General features: G+C 31.3%; 1 protein-coding gene across 1 annotated transcript in view; it reads left to right on the top strand.

The window, feature by feature from the left end:
* Nucleotides 1–8801: 8801 nt before the first annotated feature.
* LOC126748616 (neuronal acetylcholine receptor subunit alpha-7) overlaps nt 8802–22042 on the top strand; it is a 201631-nt gene continuing 188390 nt past the window's right edge. The window contains exon 1 of the mRNA XM_050457969.1: nt 8802–9075. Within this exon, the coding sequence (XP_050313926.1) occupies nt 8994–9075 (82 nt within the window). The 5' untranslated portion in view covers nt 8802–8993. The remainder of the gene's footprint in view (nt 9076–22042) is intronic.

The raw sequence follows: 22042 nt of genomic DNA, 5'->3' as shown, positions 1-22042 counted from the left end.
TCATGTCTGGCTTGCAGTATTTCGATTTCTGCGCATCTCTCTGCTGCTTCTTTTTCTTTGGCCTCTCTAATCTTTCTTTCAGAAAGCATGTGAAACAGCTAAATTATTATTCTCATATTCCTTTCTCAGCCTGAAGCATTACAAGGGATGACGTAAAAAAATAATATTTTATCTTTTTAAATGGTTAAACTGTGTAAAAAAAGTGTGACTTTCAAAAAATTTTAGATGCAGTAGATGTAGTTGATAAGGTTACTATCAAAAAAATCTTGAGAAAACGTTCGTCCGTAACTTTAATAAGTTACTTAGTTACTAGTTATTCTCTGCATTGCCATATGTATTATGATTAATTTTCATATAGTTTATTAAAAACGGATTTGTTGATACTAACTAACTATTTAAAATGTCAGTTTTTAGCTAAAGTTAAACAATTAATTGGCAACGTTACGTCGCGTCGCTCTAATCAATGAAGCTATTGTGTGCCCACGCCTATGATTCGTAAAAAATCCGATTCGACTGCTTCATTAGCAGAAGTTAATTAATTATTTACCATTTTCTGTCACGACACATTGTTGACGTAAACACGTGCGCAATGGCGGATATTTGTATACACATATCCACCTGCATTTTTATATTTATTGATAAATACAGGGGTGATTGTGATAAACTCAACTTGTTTTTTTTTATTAATGAAAATTGATGAGTATTGCTATTTTTATCTTTTATGTGATATATTTTGATTTTATTCAAATTACTTATGATTTATGACATGCACAATAGCGTTTTTTGTTCGTCGAATCAGTTAAAACACAATTAAAACTGAGGTATTATTAAACACACGGTTGGGGAGCAATTAGCTAAATTTTTATTATTAAATCATATAAAGATGATAATATTAAATAAATAAATTAAGATATATTTTCAAAATTTTACATTAAATTTTAAACAATTTTCAATATATGATAATATTCTTCAAATATTAGATGAGGTTTATTTTTAATTAAACAGCCCATTAGCCGAGAAACTTTATAATCCTAAACTATACATAAAGTTCTAATTTTCTTTAAGTAACTCTGCATCGTCACAATGCCGCAAAACACGCATACACAATCTTTGCTTTAAATCATAAATCTTTGTTGTAGAATAAAGATTAAGTTTCTTTGCCCACTTGTAAATAAGAATTTAATAAAAAATAAAGTATATTTGAAAATGTTTTAATGTCCTAAATAATTAGAATCTTATTTTAAATTAATTAATTAAGTTCTTAATTATTATCCTATTTGGAGACTTTAATGCTAGAATCGGCTCAGATGAAATTCCCGGAGTTAAGCAAAGATTTAACGAACATATATTAAATGAAACCAAGGTCAACTGACAAACTTCTGCATAAGAAACAAACTGCGGATGAACCTATCTTCCTCACAAACATAAAAATATACTTTCTGCAATCAACTTAATGAATAGATAGGCCACACCGAATGAAATACAAGATATAAGAGTATTAACCTCTGCTAACACCGACACAGATCACAATCTTTTTCTTAGAAATGCACCAAAGAATTAAGCAAAGACCAATAATGATACAAAGACCAATAATGATGAATACAAGTGGTAAAAAAAACTGTAGGTTAAGCATAGACTTGGACGATATTTTAGATCAGTTTGGTGGAGCTAAGTGATTTTCATTCATCGACCTTATGTCTGAATTTAATAGTTTTCAAAGGATGATGTCTTTAGCTTTTGCAGAAGTTACTCCGAAAACAATTCTTTTTTGTATATCGATGATCTTGAATGATTGCTCAAAAAAGCATCATTGAGCAATTTTTAAAATGTTTTTGATAGGGTGAAAGTGTAATCATAAAAATGATAGTGGCACTTTAAAATTTCATAACAACAAAACCAAAAGCGAAATCGGGTTCATTTTTAGTAGGCACAGAGCGTATTTCTTTGTTAAATCAATGTCATATTTATTTATTTTTTGTCTGCTTTTGTTTTTTTTATAAACCAAACTAAAAAAACATGTCGGCTGATTACACTTGCCCCAGAGAATGGGGCAAGTGAGCTCACGGCTCCTAACTGCCATATGCTTACTCTGTCGATGGAACTGGGACAAGTGTATTATAGTATGAAAAATTCTGGGTTAAAAAAATAGCTTGATACCTATCTTAATTTATAAGGAAGTTATGAACTTTTTTCGTGGAGCAATGATAGGGAATAAAACTCAAAGATTTTCTGAAAAGTATATTACCTAGGTAAGTTGAGCAAAACAGGCTGTGACATGTTTTTTTTTATTTATTTAACGTTATATGAGGTAAAGGATACTGGAAAAGTTAGTTCTCCTCTTCGCCCTAAAGTGGGTTCTGGTAAAACTTGCTCTATATCTGATCCAGCCACTAAGTGATGGTCCTCTTGTTCAGGCCAGTGAAACACTGAACTATGCGCGTTTCGGTTTGATTTTTTTAAAAACTTAATGGTAGGTTGCGATTCTTCATCAAGCATTGTTATTTGACCAGCATATAAAAGTATATTTTTCTTTCCTTTAAATGAGACCAAAACCCAGTTTCCAATGTTAAGGTTTTCTACCCCTTTGAGAAACAATTCGTCTTGTTTTAATGCTTCTTCACCTTCCTCTAACCTTTTTGCATAAGTCTCAAAGGTGACGTCGTCGGATTCACTGTCACTTAAAATTTGCGGTTCGTCTTCATCTGAAGAGCTCTCATTAATATGTTTTGCTGTTATTTTTTTTATTCCTTCTTTGTTTTCTTTGCTAATTCTTCCGCTTTCTTTACTTTATCTTTCGCTATTCTTTCATCTTCTGTTTCTTGCTCAGCCTTTTTCTTTTTTTCTATGTTTTCTTTTGCTGTTGTAATTTCAGCTATCGGAGCTACCCTTTTTCTTCTTTCTTTTTCGTTAGGGCGGGGCGATTGCTGTCACTGTTTCCAGCAACAATTCTTCAAATGATACAGAACCGCTACTTGGTGCTGCTATTAGTATTGGTCTACTTGGCCCTGCTATTGGTTCTGGTCGCGGTTCTGATGCTAGCTGCTACGTGGTTGGTTTCTCTCTCGATGGCTATTCATGGCTGCTTGTGCTGGGTTCATTAAGAGGTTGTTCTGTGGCAGGTTGGGGATTTCTCAAATTTTCTTCATATCTTCGTAGAGCTTCTGGATCATATTTAGAGCGGTCGATGACAGATCTATTAAATGGGCATATTCCTCCTTTACGAAAGCCCGATGTCAGTAAAGCTGGATCTGTCTCTTTCCAAATTGTGCTCACAAGTACCGAAAAATCTTTCTTTGGTATTTTAACACCCACATGCTTTCTTTGGTACTCCGCTAATTTGGAATCCCACCGTGACTTAAGGCTCTTAAAGACCGCTAGGTCCATGGGTTGCAATAGGTGGCTGGAGGGTGGAGGTAATTTAAGTACAATTATATAATTTTCGACAGCCGCCTTGTTTTGGGTCTAAGTGCGTTGAATATCCATTATACAAAAGCAGGATTGGTCTTTCAGGTACAACGTTGCGAATAAAAGTTTTTGTAAAATAGTTTACAAAGATTTCGGGTTCCATCCAACCATTTGGTGACGCAGCATAACAAGTACCTGGAAAGGTAGATTCCTTGGGAGCCAGCCAGGTACTCCATAGATTTTTTCCCTTAAAAACAATTAATGGAGGCAGTTTATCCCCATTGGCGTTGCTACCCATGAGAACTGTCGTACTCGCTCTTCCAGGCCCGGTGGTTATTTTTGAAGCAGGGGCATTTTTCTGACCCACAATTTTAGTTTTACTTGGATCGAGCGTAAAACTAGTTTCGTCGATGTTATAAATCTGAGAAGGCTTATTTTGCAGGTCGTTATTTTTTAAGGTTGCTTTTAACATGTCAAAATATTGTTCAATCACAAATGGATCATTGGCTTTTTTCCTGGCATACTCCAGTCCTTGTGGTATATTCCATGTGGCCAGTTATCCATCTTTAAATGGCGTTTTTATATTATTTTTCGTGACATACTTTCCCACCAGTTCTAAGATTTCCTTTCTGCTGAGCCCCCAACCCCACTTCTCCATGATTTTTATGGCATTCACTAATTTTTCTTCATCAGCTGCAGGTATTGCGGTGGGTCTTCCTTTGGACGTGCTTTTTGATCCTCGGGTTCCTCGTAGGTGTTTTTGAAGAGTGGAAAATGGGATTTGATAGCTCTGGGCAGCACCACGAATACTGATACGATTTTCTTGGATGTTTCTGATCGCATCTTTTAAAAGTTCAGCACTGTAAGAAAGGTCTTGTTTCTTTTTTTTATACACTATCACCATTTTGAGGGAACTCACTAGGAACTGTATAAACTAGTCATAGATCGGTCCTATTTTAAAGATTTCCACACTGTCTTTACAATTAATTAAAGTCTTTGGTAAGTATTTACACTATTTCTTTGATATTAGTCTTAGCCTGTAACAATAGAGAAAATAATAGGTTATAGCCTAAAAACTCAAGAAAGAGGAGGCTGGGGCAAATGTAGTCAGTGATTACATTTACCCCAGTCTCAGTGATTACACTTACCCCATATGCGTATTTCGGTGGGTAAATGTAATCGCTGGCATACTTTTTTCGTTAAGTATCGAAAATCAAATCTGATAGCAGAATCAACATCCTTGTCGAAAATTACCTAAGGGAGCAAAATATTACAACTAAACACTAATATTAGCAGTAGTAATAGGGAATTAAAATTCCTAAAAGGCACTCACAAAATTATAATAAATGTCAAAGTACAAAAAAGAAAAAGGGAAATCTTTGAAACTGGAACTAAGAGGTTAATAAAAAGTAATATGTGTATAAAAAGGGTCATATTTTCGAATTTCGAAGAAAATATGTTCCAAAACGTTATAAAAAAAACATCGGGCTTGACATTTGCCCCATGATTACATTTACCCCACTTCACCCTACTTAACTTAATTAACAAAAATGAAATTTTTTCAGAAAAGTAGTCATGTTTCAAGGAAATAAAATAATGGATAAAGGTATTTTGCCTAATGAATCAAAATATGATATAATCAGCAAATATCCAATACTATCCAAAATTTACACCAGACTATGTTAAAAGACTTATCGCATTTTGCGACTATTATTGTCCTTTTATTCCTAACTTTGCCTCTATTACATATCCGTTAAACAAGCTCATAAAGAAAAACTTTTTAATCAATTTATTTTTTTAGAAAATTATTTAAATACCCCTCCTATACTGCAATACCCAGATATTTCTAAGGAGCTTATATTTACGGATGCATCAAACATCGCTTGTGGTGCCGTATTATGTCCAAATTTTAATAACCTAAACTTCCTGTTGCATTAGCTTCTCGAACTTTTACAAAAGGAGAATCCCATAAACCTATAATTTTAAAAGAATTAACAGCCATTCACTGAACTACTAAATACTTTAGGTTGTATTTTTAGGGTCAAAAGTATTTTGGTTTAATTGGATCACAGATCTCTTGTCTATCTGGAATAAGTGTGAATCTCTAAAAGAAATTCATAGTGTAAATCCAATTTACGCTGTAACAAGGTCAATGTCTAACAAACTTAATTAAAACACAACTATGCAATGAAATTATTCTTAAAACGAACATTTTTGAGGCCTAAATTATAATATTGTATAAAAAATCGCAATTAATAATAATTAATTACTCCTTATCACGGTCTAACTAACCATTATGGTTACTGTAAAATAGTCGGTATATTGTTCATGCCAAAGCCAATAGAGTCTATAACAGACATCGAACTATTTGAATTATTAAGATGGCAGTGGGTTTAACTTGAAACATGATTAGAAACTCTAGATAACCATATTATAAATTAATTTTGTCCCTTTTCGAAACAACCGAACTGGCCAAGCATATAAGTTAATTAAATTTCCTAATTATTTTGTTTGAATTGTGGTTGCTATATCACTGGTCATAATAGCGCCGTGATAAAAATTATAAGACAAAGGTGAAGCCTTTTACTTTTATTAGAATAAGTAATTTAAAACTTTCTCGATTAAGCTTGGAGAGCAAAAACTCTGTGGTAACTGGTGGTGATTTTCATATTAGGTGATCTCGAAAATTATGCTTTAATTTGCACATAAACTACTACGTATACAAAATCATTCAACTTTATAAGCGAAAACTTTACTAATTTCATTCGGGAGTTAGAAAGAGTCATTACTAATTCCTCGCTTAAAATGCAGATTGGTCAGGATCACTTTTGACAAAATTTTCGAATAATGCCTTGATAATTTGACCTTAAAGCCTCGCTTTTGTTTGACTGAAAACCATATTGAGATTATATTGAACAATATCCTCAATGCAATATTAATTTCATAAGGGTTTGAACAGGAAAGACAAAGATCAAAACAATATTCAGTAAAATAATTAATAAATTCCATAGACTTATGTTTTTTGTTTATAATATGCAAAGGGGAGAATTGGGTTAAACTAACAAAAGTAGAAACGCATAAGAATGAAAAAAAAAATTTTGATTTGGATAAAGAATTGCCGATATAAAAATCAAACAATACTATTATTTTGTACTAGGATAATTGACGCTAAAGGATAAAGGTCGATGATTTTAATTTGGCACACAATTTTAAAGCTTTGTTTACCAAATTAAGTTCCATTCTATTCCATAGTAAAACTTTCGCTATAATTTTGTTGAGAAGCCAAGAAAGGTTGACTTTTGCATGTTGCAACTATTGAGTATCTGAAAAAGTCTTGAAAAATATTTGATTCAGCTAAGTGCTTTTTTATTTATTTAACTGTTAGAACTTGTTAGCATATAGAGGAATTTAATTTTTTATTCGGGTAATTGAAGAAGCCCTGCTTCGTTAGGGAAATTTACATAAATAAGTTTTTAATAGAAATTGTAATCGATTTGACTTAAAATACTGTATTTCTTAAATTGGATGACTATGATTTGATTTTTCTAGTGAGACTAAAAAAAGAATTGACAGACTTGGGTCATGTTCCTAAACGATTGTTTAAAATTCCTTTCCCTGATATGTCTGTATAACAAGCATCATCCAACCATTTAGTGTTAAAAATTTTGGATACTTTTAAGGCTTTCTTAATCATTCAATAAGATCAGTATTATAAATAGAAGGTGAGCACGGCTGAAGAACTTTAGATGATACAGGTAATAATTTAGAAACTGAATTACTAATTTTTACAGCCTTTGTGCTAGAGGAAAGCTCTTCAGCAAAATCAAAAGGCTTCGTCAATAATCAAAAGCTCTCAATTTGTCTTAAATTTGCCCAGTCAAAGACTTTTGCAAAATTTGTGAAAACTGCATTTATTTATTGACTGTTTGGGGCATCCAGACCAGCACCTTATATATAGCAAGATTCTCCATTGCTGAACACTTACCCTGATCTGACTTGATTGCTGATCACTCATCAGCCCTTTTGTGGATAATATGAATTGACGTGTGTTCATTACATTACATTTAATCACATAACATTACATTTAATTACAACACTTTCTAACTGATGATATATTCCCAACAAAAAGATACATTGTCAGTTTTTTCAAAAAAATATATAGACTCTGTTGCTAGTCCAATATTCCAATTAAAGACGAAGCTATATAAGAGACAAACTTTTTTTAACATACAAAATGAACAAGACCAAATAACATAAAAAATATACACAGAGAAAAGATAACATACATAACATAAGATAATACGCAGATGATAGATCTCAGTTATAAGATAATCTAGAAGATGACTTGTCTAGGCCGTCAACTGAAATAAAAGAGTATGTGTAATAGAAGCAGTGGATAGATGTGCAAGCTCTTTTTTTAAAATTGTCTTGAATTACCTGTATTTTATTTTAGTATCTGATGATGACTGTTTACACAGCCGAAATGCATAATATATTTAACTAAATGACCTACATGCGTTTTTCTTGGAGATAAAGACTTCCCCATTTTGTAATCTTTATATACACATTCTTCTACAAAATATGGACTTCTATTCAACTACAATCCTCTTAAAATTATTGGCCTCATTGGACATTTTGCTCAATTTTATTATTTGATTTATATATTTTTATATCTTGGAAGCAATTAAGGTATAACAGTAGAAATTTCATCAAAAGAAAGAGAAGATTTATTTCAAGATAAGAATATTATGGCTCTTTAGAATTTCGGTGACCACATTCAAAGTAATCACCCCAATTATTATTTGATTATAATTATAAATGTCATCCAAGGCTTTATAATGTACAAAGCATTACGTCTTATTATTTATGAATGAAGTTTATACACGACCTCAATGAAATTTGCCATAATACAAAATGTCTTCTGTGGGCTGCTGTAATAGATTTGATTAATTATCGGTAGGAAGTTGAAATATGCCCACATAGCCACATCGCGAGTAAGTTTGTTTAAACAAAATGAGTTCAGCGGAGTTCGCTTACGGCACAGCATCCAATATAAGCATGCTGCGCCGGTTGATGGGATTCCTTAACGCCAACCCCCGTAGCCGAAATCCAGAGAGAGAAGCACCAAGTTCGAACAGTCACGTCGTGTCGGCATCAACGGAGAGAACGTTGTGTAACAGAATATCTGTCCGTGGAGGCTTTAACTGAAGGGAGGGAAGTTACGGCCGTCGTAGCGCAGTTTTCAACGGATTCGCCGTGGAGCTGTCCGGACTCGCTATCGCTATGGCTTGGCTTTAGTTCTCTGTGTGCACTTATAATAGTAGTATATCATGATATAACCTAAAACATCTATCGGCACTCTAAACTTCGGTATATTACGCGTGTCAGAACGTCGGAACAACTAAAAAAATTAAAAATAAAAAATTATAATTTTCTTAACCTCTTTGCTTGCTAAAACCGAAGGTATACTATGAAAAATAAAAAATAATTCGGGTCTTTGTTAAACTTCGAATCAAAACATTGTGGGGAAGTTTGAAATTTCGCGCCGCACGGAGTTTCCTTCTGCATCATTTCAAAACTTCAGCAATATGCAGCATTGCTATTTCTACTGCCGACCAAGAGCTTTGACGCTGGTAGTTTTTCTACAAATCTGCCTTTTTCTACCACATGGTAATATACAATTTTCTTTCTAATACTAATCACTCTTGTACATCCTGTAGATATTTTAGTTGTTATAAGAAAACACTTTACTATTTATCAAGATTATATTATTCTAGTATGTAAAAACATGCATGTTCAAGATGTCTACAAATCTCATGCATAACTTAAATGGGTATGAATTTCCAATTTATAGACATTAAATATAAAAAGCAATTATACATTAAATATAAACAATAATAAGAAATATTATTGTTTATAAAGTTATAAAATAACAAAAGTATGTAATAACTATTTTTAGTCACAATAAAGATGAATGAAACATTCCAGCTTATTACAAATAAATTTCAAAATATGCTTTTTATCGGAAAAAAACTCCTTTTTGTATTATTTTATTGAAAATCAACCCACTATAATATAGAGCAAATTCAATGAAAAAAATTTTGATCATGTTAAACTGTCCACTCGTTTAGCTTATATTTAGCTTATAAAAGTTAACTAAGATTTATTTTCCATACTCAATACTAGTCTCAACAGTTTATTAGCCTCATATTAGTCATTATTATTATTATTGTTAGTTATAAATTATTGTTTGTTAAATTTGGTTCGGTAAATAACTATATTGCTCTCGTCTTATAACTAATATCTTGAATAATCCAAAAGATATATATTATTTACCGTCAGCCAATCTTTGCAATTTGTTTTCAAATATTAGTGTGTTTTTTTCAAAAATACTAACAATATAATTGTATGCCTTAGTTAGCAATTTTAATTATTATTAATTTAGGACTAAATACTAATTAGAAAATAACAATAAAAACTCATTTGCATGATTTTAAACTCAATCATGCATGCCAGCAGCTTGGGAATGTAAAATTTGAAGTGGCACACCTAAGCTTTAATTACTAAAATTATTAATGTCTAAAATAATTTTTTATTTGCGGATTTTTATTTTTAATTAATATTGTGAGTTGCTTAATTAATGATTTAAAATAGTGGTACTGATGGGCTTAAAGGAGTTCTTGGTCTTATCCTACTCCTTTTGAAGTTCTCCAGTATAAAATTGTTTTCACCAACTAAGCTCATATATTACTATTATATAACAGGTTTGCTTCTAACTCTAAGATTGAATATTAGTTTTTTTATGAAAAATATGGGTAAATTATAATCCCTTATTTTAAATAACCTCCTATATACAATTATACCCCAAATATTTAAAGAAACAATGTAAATAAATGTGACAATTTAACATCCTTTATTATCCTTTTTACTACAACTGAAATCGTACAATTTTGACTTGGAAAATCCGCCATTGCTTAAGCTGTTCTTTGTGAGTTACATTATTTTTTAAAAATATTTAGTTTATAATATAATTTAAATATGGAAGCACGTTAAACCCTATTAAAATACATCTAGGTACATGAATACAGTTTGTTTATGGATGTAACAAGTTTATAAGTAATTCGAACCCGCAACATCACTCTACAATTCTTATATAAAGAGTCTTTGTTATTTTAGCATAAGACACTATTAAGAGAGCATTAAATAAGCACGTTATTTGTTAGTTTAAATTTATAATCTTTAAACAAAAATTGTTTTTAAAAAAGTATTTTGTATATCCAAAACGCATAACAATCAAATTTATCACAAAATTATATTAAATAAGTTAAGCAAGGATTTCCTTCTCCCCACAATAAAATGTATTCTACTACTCTGCTAAGTATAGACTTACTACACAAAAATTTGCCAAATAAAATCATAATCTTCAGATTGTGATCCTTGTGATCCTTGTATCTTTCTTCCAACCACAAATTCAGGCTACAGATTAAAATCTTATGCATAACTTAATTGGATATTGATTATTAATGGAAGAGCTTATACTTGAAAAGCAGTTATACATTTAATTTTCATTCAAAACAATATATATATACAGAGTGATTTTCAACCTATGCGCATAAACTTGAGAAATAATAGCTGATGAGTAATAATGAGTAATAATGAAAAAAAAAATTAATAAAATATTTTTAGTTTTAGAGATATCCATATTTTTTTAAATAAAAAACGTGTATTATTTAACGTGTTTAATTTAAACTAATTTAAAGCAACTGTTCGAAGTTGTTTCCATTATTTTCGATACAGACTTGAGGTCGTCGAATCCATGAAGACGTACATGCACGGGCCAAACCAGGCTGTAGGCGAATTGCGCCACTTGCAGCGTTTATGCGATGTCGTAGCTCTTGCTCAGTATCAACTTCGTTTACATACACCATTGTTTTCATATGACCCCACAAATAAAAGTCTAATGGTTTAAGGTCAGGCGAGCGAGGGGGCCACCCAACTGGACCATCACGGCCTATCCATCGTCCGGAAAACACACGATCTAAATGTTGTCGCAGTGGTCGTGAAAAATGTGGTGGAGCACCATCATGAAGAAACCACATGTTCTGCCTAACGTTGAGATTCACATTTTCAAGGAGCACTGGTAAATTGTTGCGCAAAAATTCTAAATACCGAGCACCACTCAAACGATTTTTCAGAATAAAAGGTCCGATGAGCATCTCGTTTAGAATTCCAGACCATACATTTACAGAAAAACGTTGTTGAAAGTATGTTCTCCGTGTAATATGCGGATTTTCCAAAGCCCAGTAATGAGTGTTATGAAAGTTGAAAATTCCATTGCGCGTAAAATTTGCCTTATCCGTAACTAAAATGTTCATGGAAAAGTTTGGGCTTAACTGCTGGTGATGTAACAACCACTCACAAAAGTGTACTCGAAGCGGAAAATCTCTTGGAAGTAGGGCTTGTACCCTCTGCACATGAAACGGGTACAGCAACTCGTTCCTTAAAATTTGCCAAATTGTAGATTGCGATATTCCAAATCGTGCTGCAATTGTCCTAGTGCTAACTCCACGTTGTTCTTCGATAACTTCTAAAATATCCTCCTCCAGATTTAGAATGTGCCTAGGTCTAATAGCTCCTCCATCTTGTCCAGGCCGCGGCTGCAAGTTGCCAGTTTTTCTACCCCGCTGAATAACACGTAAGAAAGCCCCACGTCTCGGGTGATATCTTTGGGCATACAGATCAGCTGCTGCCACTGCATTCTGATGCGTTTCTCCGTAAACCAAAACCATGTCGACAAGTTCTTCGTTTGTAAAAATGTGCGCCATTACATTTGACGCTTTTATTTTGTTTGTGTGAAAATAATGATGGAAAACGATTACAGCCACCAACAAACTAAGTACTGCTAAACAACAAATTCCAAACATTATGACTTGTTTACTATCAGTTATTAATAAACAAAATAAGTTCGTCTGATACACGTTCTGTTGACATTTGTTTAACTTTATTTCGGAAATCAAAAATATTTTACTACATTCTTTTCTCATTATTACTCATTATTGATCTTCATCTACCATTTCCTAAGTTTATGCGCATAGGTTGAAAATCACCCTGTATATATGGTTTTTTTAAATTTTAATTACTGAAATTAAAAAAGAAATTATTTTTTTAAAATAAATATTGTGAGTTGTTTGTTAAAAGATTTAAAAATAACTCCTTTTGAAGATCTACAGTTTAAATTGTTAATTAGTAACTAAGCTTATATATTATTATTGTATAACAGGTTATGAATTCTAAATCTAATACAGAATATCAGTTATTCTCTGGAAAATATGGGCAAATTAAAATTCCTCGTTTTAAATAACCTTCTTTCAACCTTTATACCCAACTATTGAAAAAAACTAAAATAAATTTAACATCCTGTATTATCTTTTTTATTACAACTGTATCGTATTTCTCAAAAATAAAGTCCAATAAAAAATCCACGGATGCTTTATATCCTTGGACACTTTCTGGTCAAGCTATTGTTTGTTAGTAATATTTTATTATTTAAACCTTATTAAAATCCATTTAGGTATATGAATATAATTTGTTTATGGACGTAATATGTCTATAATTTATTAAGAACTTAATCCGAATGGATCTGGTTATAATCCTAAATTAAAAAGGTATTTTTTTTTCTTAAAGTTAAATAGATCTATGTTATAATGCTAATTTTAACCCTAGATGTAAAATGGTATTTATATTATATAGTCTATAGCATTACATTTAATTCCAGTATCATATAATTTGTAATAAATAAGTTAAACAAGAATGTTGTTTTCCTTATAATAAAATTTATTCCACTCCGGTACTGAATATGGACTTCTATCGTAAATAATTCATAAATTGGGATCCCTGTGTTTTTGCTTCCAATCACAAGATCAGTCTATAAATACAAATCTTATGCATAACTTAATTGGGTATGGATTATTAATTTATAGAGATTACACAGTTATACATTCAATGTCTGCACAAAACAGTTTATATATTTTTTTATATTTACAATAATAGGAAATATTGTTGCTTGTGAAGGTATAAAATAGCAGAAGCATTAGGTAACTAACTAAATAAAATATACCTGTTAATCGCAAATTATTTTCTAATTCCTAATCAAATAATTTAAGCTGTTATGCAAAAAAAAACTTCGTTTTGTATTATTTTATTGGAGATCAATCCACTATAGTATTAAGCAAACTTAATGTCCTTAATGTAAATGTATTCCACTTTTCTGTTAAGTATACACATCTACACTAAATCCTACAAATAAAATCGTGATCCTAAGATTGTGATCCCCGAGTCTTGCTTGCACACTTGGTCATACTATTTTCCTCCTCAGCGTCAAACTTGATTACTTACTAAACTCTTTTTGATCAGAAATATAGGAATACAAAATTTAGTATGAAAGTATGAAAACTATTAGTAAGATGAAAAAAAAATCCAAAAAATTTTTGTAAGGAATTTCTATATAGAATGACATACCTGTATCTATTATTGATCGTCTCAACACATATTGTCTCGGGATTAAAACTGAGAGGATTTTGCTAATGTCCATATTAATCTCAATCTCTCAATCTGCCTAGTTATGATATATATGAGTAATATCAATTTTCACCCTAGGGGCAATTTAGTATTCATACTATATATTATACACTGTAATAGTGTAATCCATTATCATGCAAATATAATAAACCCAAAGCAATATGCCATATTCTGATAATGTTTAGAATATAGACATGTACGTGTGCCAAAATTTAAAAAAGAGTATTTCAACGAAAAAAAAAATATTGAAACGGCAAGGCTTGCTTTCAATTAGTCCTGTTATCACCATAATAAATGCGACGTAAATAGCAATATAAATTTCTAATAATTGCGTTTTTTAGCGCCCACACTTTACTAAAATGGAATTTGCTTTATTTTGCCCATTTATTTTGGCAGGCGATAGGCTTAAACCAGTAATTGCAATTATTATTGCAAAGCTTTATGGATTATTGTTAGATGGTTATTGAGCAATTTTATTTTACGCGGACCCATTTAAAAATGGCGTTTTAATAAACAGAATTTAATTATTTTATTTTTAAATTAGAAAAAATGTATTCGTAATATACTATAATCTTAATTTACAAAGTTAGCATGGAAGTTAAATAACAATACTTTGTAAGTTAGGAAGCAAAAGAAGTTAGAGTGAAACTTGCAAATATGTGATTATTATCATCTTTAGTAAAAGCCGATTGGCTTTTGGAAAACCTATTGGATATTGGAAAATGAAATATTGGAGCTATTGGAAAACCTAAGAAAAAAACATAAGAAATTCTTATCTATGATTTTGGAAAAAAACATAAGAAATTCTTATCTATGATTTTGGGTTTTTACGTACTAGAACTAAATTTATAAGCTATAAATCATTGTCATTGTTCAAAGCTTCTGAAAAATCATTACACTTAAAGCTATTTATATTTGTATGCTATTGAAAATGTCGAGCAAAAAACCTTTACAACATAAGAATAAACTTTATACTATAAGAATAAGAAAAGCAATTTTAAATTTAAACATGTTTTAAATTTATATTAGTAAGACGCATTAATTTTTAAATATTGTTAAAATATTTTTTAAAATATATTTAATAAATATTTATTTATACTTAATTATATATATACCATGAAGCCATGAGGACCACACCAACTAGAGCTCGTGACCACATTAAAAGTAATCACACAGGAGATATTGATGTGGCTGACACCCCTGGACATCGCTTACAACGACTTGTTTATTCTACTGGAAGCTAAAGCAGACTAACAATAGTAGTAATCAAATAATAGGTATTACTAATATTTACTTAGATGGTTCCAAAACGAAGACGTGTACACTACAGAGGCCCTCAATTAAACATAATGCCAGCATTAGATGCTATGCCAAGTAGCGCAAAACAACTTCTTTTTCTTCTAAGAATCTCTCTACGAAAGTTGGAGATCCAAATGGCCCCTCCGAAAATCCTTATAGATGTTCGTCCGAACCATCGACACAAATTCGTTAGCCATGAGTTCTGCGTCTAACCACAGAGCGTCTGCCCTCGATCTTTCCTTCGATGAAGAGTCATACCACTCTCCCCTAAAACGTGCCTGATGTATTGGAGCTTTCGTTCATTGATGGTTGTCCGCAGTTCTTTATCTTAACCTATTCTCCTTAAGAAGCTCATTGGTTATCTTATCTACCCAGGATATACGCAGTATACGGTAATACAAGTACATTTGAAGGCGTTAATGTGGCCTTGCATTGACTGGCAAACGTCTAGCACTCGAAACCATAGAGTAGCACTGGAAAGATATAATAGCACAATATACGTATGCGGATCCGTAGGCTTAGGTCTCTACTGGTGAAAGCAGAACAACAATCAATCAGCAACATAGTTACTGACAAAACGGCGTATATTTATACAAATTGAAGACAGTAAATCTCTACTAATAACAGGGTAGTGGTTTGTCGAATCAATGGACAAAACCACTGCAAGGATAATCAAACCACCGATTGTACAGACCCACCCTGAGCAGATGAAATAGTTAGGAAGAGTTCGTCCGTCAATTTTCAGAATTCTCTTGCAACTTGTGAAACCAAAAGAAACTGGACAGGCCGCATATTATGATAAATTAAATTCTAAATATCGATTGTTACTTTTTTCGATGGAAATGCAACTCGGCTCAACTTATGGAGCACTTGCGCTTTTTTTAATATATGTGGAACAACTGCTTCAAAAATTTTGACAGTGTCTGCAGAGTCAAGTCGAAATTAGAACGGACACTCCTCCAACTCATGGCTACAATTTGTCTAAGGAGCTACTCAGCTACACGGATCAATTGGAGGCAATTCACAAATTGTCCTTGAATAGAAGGACACTAAGCCTGATAGTAGATCTTTACTTGTCACTGTCTGTTAGTAATAGCTATTTCAAATTTAGGCTTAGAGCATGCCACTACGAAGACGAGATAATGAAGCATTGAATTTTAGAGTTAGAAACTTTGAGATTGTCCTGGTTTCTCGTCAATATTATACCAGTTGATCTCGATAGGAAGCTGAGAGGACTTTTCTACTCTCTTAACAGAAACGCATAATGGACCTGCTGAGGATTAAATACGGTGGTGGTCGCACCATCTGCACATTACAAATTCTAATGTACATTTATTTGATGTTAGTCACTATATACAAATTATTGAAAAAAAGTATTTTCTTGTGTGTTTCAATTTATTTACATCCAGAATTTTTTTGTTATCAAGTAATTTATTGTAAAATTTAGATCCATGATAATTCCATAAGATAACTTGGATCAATATAATTTCTGTCACGTATCATATGGGTAGGAGACATTCAAATATAAAAAGAGATCTCAGTGTAAGGATCCCATTTGCTTTAAATAAAGGCCTACAAGCTTTGCTGGTGACACCACATATCACTCGGATTCCATAGTGTAGATGACTACGGAAAAAAGGAAAATAAGCCATACGCAGCATCTCATTGAACACACATTTTCCCAATTGTCGAAGTCGATAAAGATTTTGTAAGAGTTTAGCAGAGAAATGTGCTATATGTTCCCAAGTTTGCACCAGTAGGCACAGTTTCTCTTTTTAATGAAATACCGAAGTTTTGAGTTTTATTTTCGTTCAAGTTCTAATGTATTTAATGAAAACCATTAATTAACATTGTTTAATGCATTTGTTTGTATACTGCTAACTGAATTAAAATCATCAGATATTAAGTTAAGGGATGTATCGTTTGCAAACAAACAAGTTTTACAGCTGGGTAGATTGAAAGGTAGATCTTCGGCAAAAATGATTAAAGAGTATTCGCTCAAGTATAATATCCCTGAGGAATACCATATTGCACCTGCCTAGTGCCTGATTTTTCATTATTTTAGTCAATAAACTATATCCAATTAGAAAGATATCATTTTATCAGTGATAGAGACGCCCTAGATATATGGTAGTTTTTCAATTTCTTAATAACACATCATGAGTGACTCCATCGAAAGCTTTGCTTAAGTCACATAGTATGACTGAAGCAAGCCTACCCACTTCTTATGCAGAGGTTAATTTGTCATTAACATCCACCATGGCCATAGTTGTGGAAGATTTACGTCAAAAACCAGATTGTGCCCTGGTAAATAAGTTGTTGTTTTTAAAGTATGCGGATTCAGTTATCTTAAATATTACAGGTGTTACGGAAACAGGGCGGTAGTTCGATGGATCATTCACAGGAGTTGATGAATTGGAGTTACTCTCGAGGATTATATAGCATTTGGAAAATAATCCGTCCATAGATAAGAATTGAAGGTCTGCAGTATAGTAACAGCAAACATATCTCCAGCTGATTATCTCACTTGGGTTGACAGGATCGAAAGTTTGTAACCTAATCAAATCATTCAAGAGAGCCACTATGGGATTTTCAATGATTTTATGTTCATACATATATGGATTATGTTCTACGTAATGCTTGTAAAGAAATATTAAAATCATCCGTAGAAGGTATATCAGAGAGTATTGCATTTTTATTTTAAGGCTTACGATTTTGGTTAATAATTTACCAGGGTATTTTGCTCATATTGACTCTAGTCGAGGTAGTCAGTGTGACCTTCGATTTTGGCTTTTTGTATTTTTTCTTGGTAAACTCGTCTTGTGGTATGTTTTGATGTTAAATATCAGCATTAATATTGATTATATTTTATTATTAAAGTTTTCAGTAAACCATTTTAATTTAGGTAGATTCAGGATCGAAAGCATAATTATGACATATTTGAAAGTTATCCAGAAAGATTGCCATACCGAAATCTAAGTCATTAGCAAAAAGAGTATTCCAGTATATGTTTACTTAAACAGATTGATTTTTCCTGTGTTTGAGATTAATCTAGAAGTGCTTTATATGGGTGCATATTGCAAAGTACATTGTCAATGCATGACGCATGTGTGCTAGTGACTCCTGTTGATTCAGAGATTGTTGTATTTAAACCATAGGAAATTAGTAATTTTGTTAACATTATAGAGTTGTTGTTTTTTGATCTAAGGTTAATATTAAAATCATTACATATGACAGTTTTTTATTGCGACTTATCGGGAAGTTGAACATGAGAGCAAATGAAATATACAATATCTCCTGGGATATCGATAAATGCATACTAATATGATATCAGCACAATTCATCTAACCCCAGCTATTTTATAATGAATCTCTTGTGAAATCTTTTATTTCACAAGAATCTATTATTAATTATACTATGTCTAATAAGCATATATCACTTTTAAGAAAAATTGATATACCTTCCTGTTAAGATGTTGTTCGGCAAAATGTATTTCCAAGAGTATAACCGTAAAACTGATATACGTCTAAGAGATCTCTCCTGAGCCAGGTCTCTGAGACACACAAAGCATCAATGGGTCTATTATTATTGCTTAGAAATGCACCTAGTTCATTAAACTTTCTATTTAGACATTGTATCTTAATAAATAAAATATGAAAAGTGGTGTATTGCATTGACCTGGCTAGTGTAATAAGTACAGGAATTTAAGAGGGCTTATAACAATGCCGATTCCATTACCTCTGTTGAAAATGTCTTCTTCTGGTATCAGGACAGAAAAAATAGATATAATAATATAAATGATAATAGTAGCATAAACATCAGGAAACAGACAGATCTAGGAACAGAATTCTTAACACAAAGATCGAATCGTATTAAATCGCAATAAAATGTACAAATTAAAAAATAATAATATAAATATATAATGTTTATTACATATATACATATATTGTATTTAAGTTAAGGTATCACAAAAATTCATTTTAATTAATTACGGATTCTAAACTTATTTTATAATTAACTGAAATAACGTAATTCTAAATGTAGTTACTTAATTTAAAATATAATTAGAAACAAACTTATACAAAAACCTACTAATAACTATAAATCTTTAAGAATTAATCATAACCAACGCTACTACGGAAAATTATTATAATAAGCGTCGTAAGTGGTGGAAATGGGGCATGCGTGTATTGACGACACGGATGTTTTAAGGTTTACCCTATCAAATCCCCATAAGAAATCCAACATGGAGATACTCTTACTTTGTCATCAGCATATAAAAGTTATACTTCTATAAAGTTTTACGATGCTATATCTAAAAGACTTAAAATATGTATGAACCTTTTCAAATAAAGTCTAATGGAGATCTGATGTTTATACCTTAAAATAATTTAATTACCCTAAAAAATTATTAGCTGATAATTACTTAATAATAAAAACCTTTGGAGTTCACGTCTATTTGGGTTTAAAATCATTAATTCATTTATCTTTATAGGAATTATAACACTATTTAACCCAATTGTCGGTATTTTCCCATTGAGAACGAATATATTAATCATAATTACACACATCTCGCTTGAGAATAATAGATAAAATACCCTACTGATTTGATACAATTCGGCATATGCACTCCAATTAAAAGTTTATATAAGCCCAATTAACGACTAAGGTATTTACTTAATTATAGGGAAATCTTTGGCACAATTCTGCCGCTGTTATGAAATTTCAATTCACCCTTGTCAATTTGGAGCGGTTGACTATTCCCCATTAAAATTTTAATTGCGTAACTATCCTTTTGTCACTTCACCCCTTTTGCCTTTGATTGTTAATTAATTTTAAATTTTAATGAGCTTACATAGGTCATTAAAACATTTTGTAAATGGGTTAAATCCACTGAGAACTTACAATAAATTTAACATTTTATTAACACAATTATATTACATATTAGTTTTAAATAAAAAAAGAATATAGTTTTATTATTTTTTTAGTAAAATATTATAAACATAGCATTGCATTTTTCAATATCATAATAACTATAACGGATTTTTTTAATCTGACAGAGAATAATTGTTTTCCTGTATCTTAGGAATATTTATTTATTTGTCGATATTCTTCTATATTTTCGACATTTTTTTTAATTATACCTTAGTAGTAGTAGCAATTATTGGTGGAAAACCAGCATCTACCAATTTATTTAATAGTTGTATTATCCCTTTTAAATGAAATTAAAAAAAATTACAGTGTTTATATTGGGCATACAAGAAGCGAATTAACTAATTATAAAGCTTCAAAGAAAAATAGAGTATTTATCTTCTGTTGAAAAATTGTAACAGATGAAAACGCTAATAAAACCAATTATAATGTATGTGGCTGCTTAATTAAATTTGCTGCACTCTTAATAAAAACTTGCGGTACTTTTCACTTTAACTTATTAATTTTTACCAATTTTAACCAAAGGAAAATACATAAAATAAATAAAAAATTGTTTCAAGCACAGATGTTACTCTTCTGGCAAAAATATTTTATCTCCTTTAAGGTTTGATAAAATAATTTCGAAAATTACATATGGGTTTGACATTTTAATGACATTTTTAATGGTCCTTATTTTATTATGTTTTAAAATAAAAAGATGTTTAATTAAATTTGATTTTAGAATCGAATTTTGGTAAAAAGACTAGAAGACTATCAATATTTATTTACTAAGAAAATGTGAAATGACGTTCCTTCACTAAAATATTACAGACCTTGAAAATTATATTAAATAGGTATAAAACAAAAAATATTTATGGCGTAATAATAAATGTATAAAATATTCACCAAAAATAAAAAAGAAAGGTAAACTAACCTAAACATTCTCAGCAACAAATTATCGTACCGTGGGTGCATCGTCTTATATCAAGGATCCAAGTGTTATGGCCATCCCTCGGAATTTTACGACACCATAAAGTTAAAATACATTATACAGCCTTATCTGTATACTAAAGGCTCGCCAAGGATGCCGGGAATAGTTTTGTTATTTTATTTTTCACTTAGCTGTTGTTGATTGCAGCGGTTTTTCAAAATATAAAAAACATAACCAAAATATTCTAGTTTACTTATAACATTTAATAAAGTATAAAAAAACACTTAAAAAAATAACCGAAAACGTAAACAAACAAAAAGCAATTTCTACTACTGATATTTCATAAATGGAAAAACCGAAATAGAAACACATAAAGATATAAAGGTTTACAAGATAAATTCTTATATATCGGGCTTTGTATTCAATTTTATACAAATGTCGGACTAAGGCAAAAAAGACTGATAGAGTTGTACCGATTGGAATCACAAATATACCGAAACCTAAATCCACACCGGTCTTATCGATGTAACGTAAAAAAGCATAGAATTGCTTTAGAAGTCCCCTTTTTGCCTTGCCAAACCTCTCACCTATTAACCACTTATATATGAGTATATATATGTTTGGAAGCACTGCAGGATGGGGCCAGTGAATGACCCAAAAAAGTTAATAACATATGCGGTAATTTGCATGATGACCTGCTATATTTCACCGTAAAATCTTTTATGGTTATATCGCAATTTTTTTTTTAAATAAGTGATTGAAACAGTTTCCAAAAAACATTAAAATAAAGACCTAAAAAAATTGAGAGAACTTGGAAATCATAGCCATTTAAGTTATGCATATGAAGATGGGTCTTTGGTTGAACCTCCAATATACTGGGATTTCAAATGGTTTTTAATAATGAGAACCCGATGCCAA

Source organism: Anthonomus grandis, chromosome 22, assembly GCF_022605725.1.
Source record: "Anthonomus grandis grandis chromosome 22, icAntGran1.3, whole genome shotgun sequence".
NCBI classification, from domain to species: Eukaryota; Metazoa; Arthropoda; class Insecta; order Coleoptera; family Curculionidae; genus Anthonomus; species Anthonomus grandis.
The sequence above is the reverse complement of the archived record's forward strand: the minus strand, read 5'-3'. Positions and strand labels throughout refer to the sequence as shown.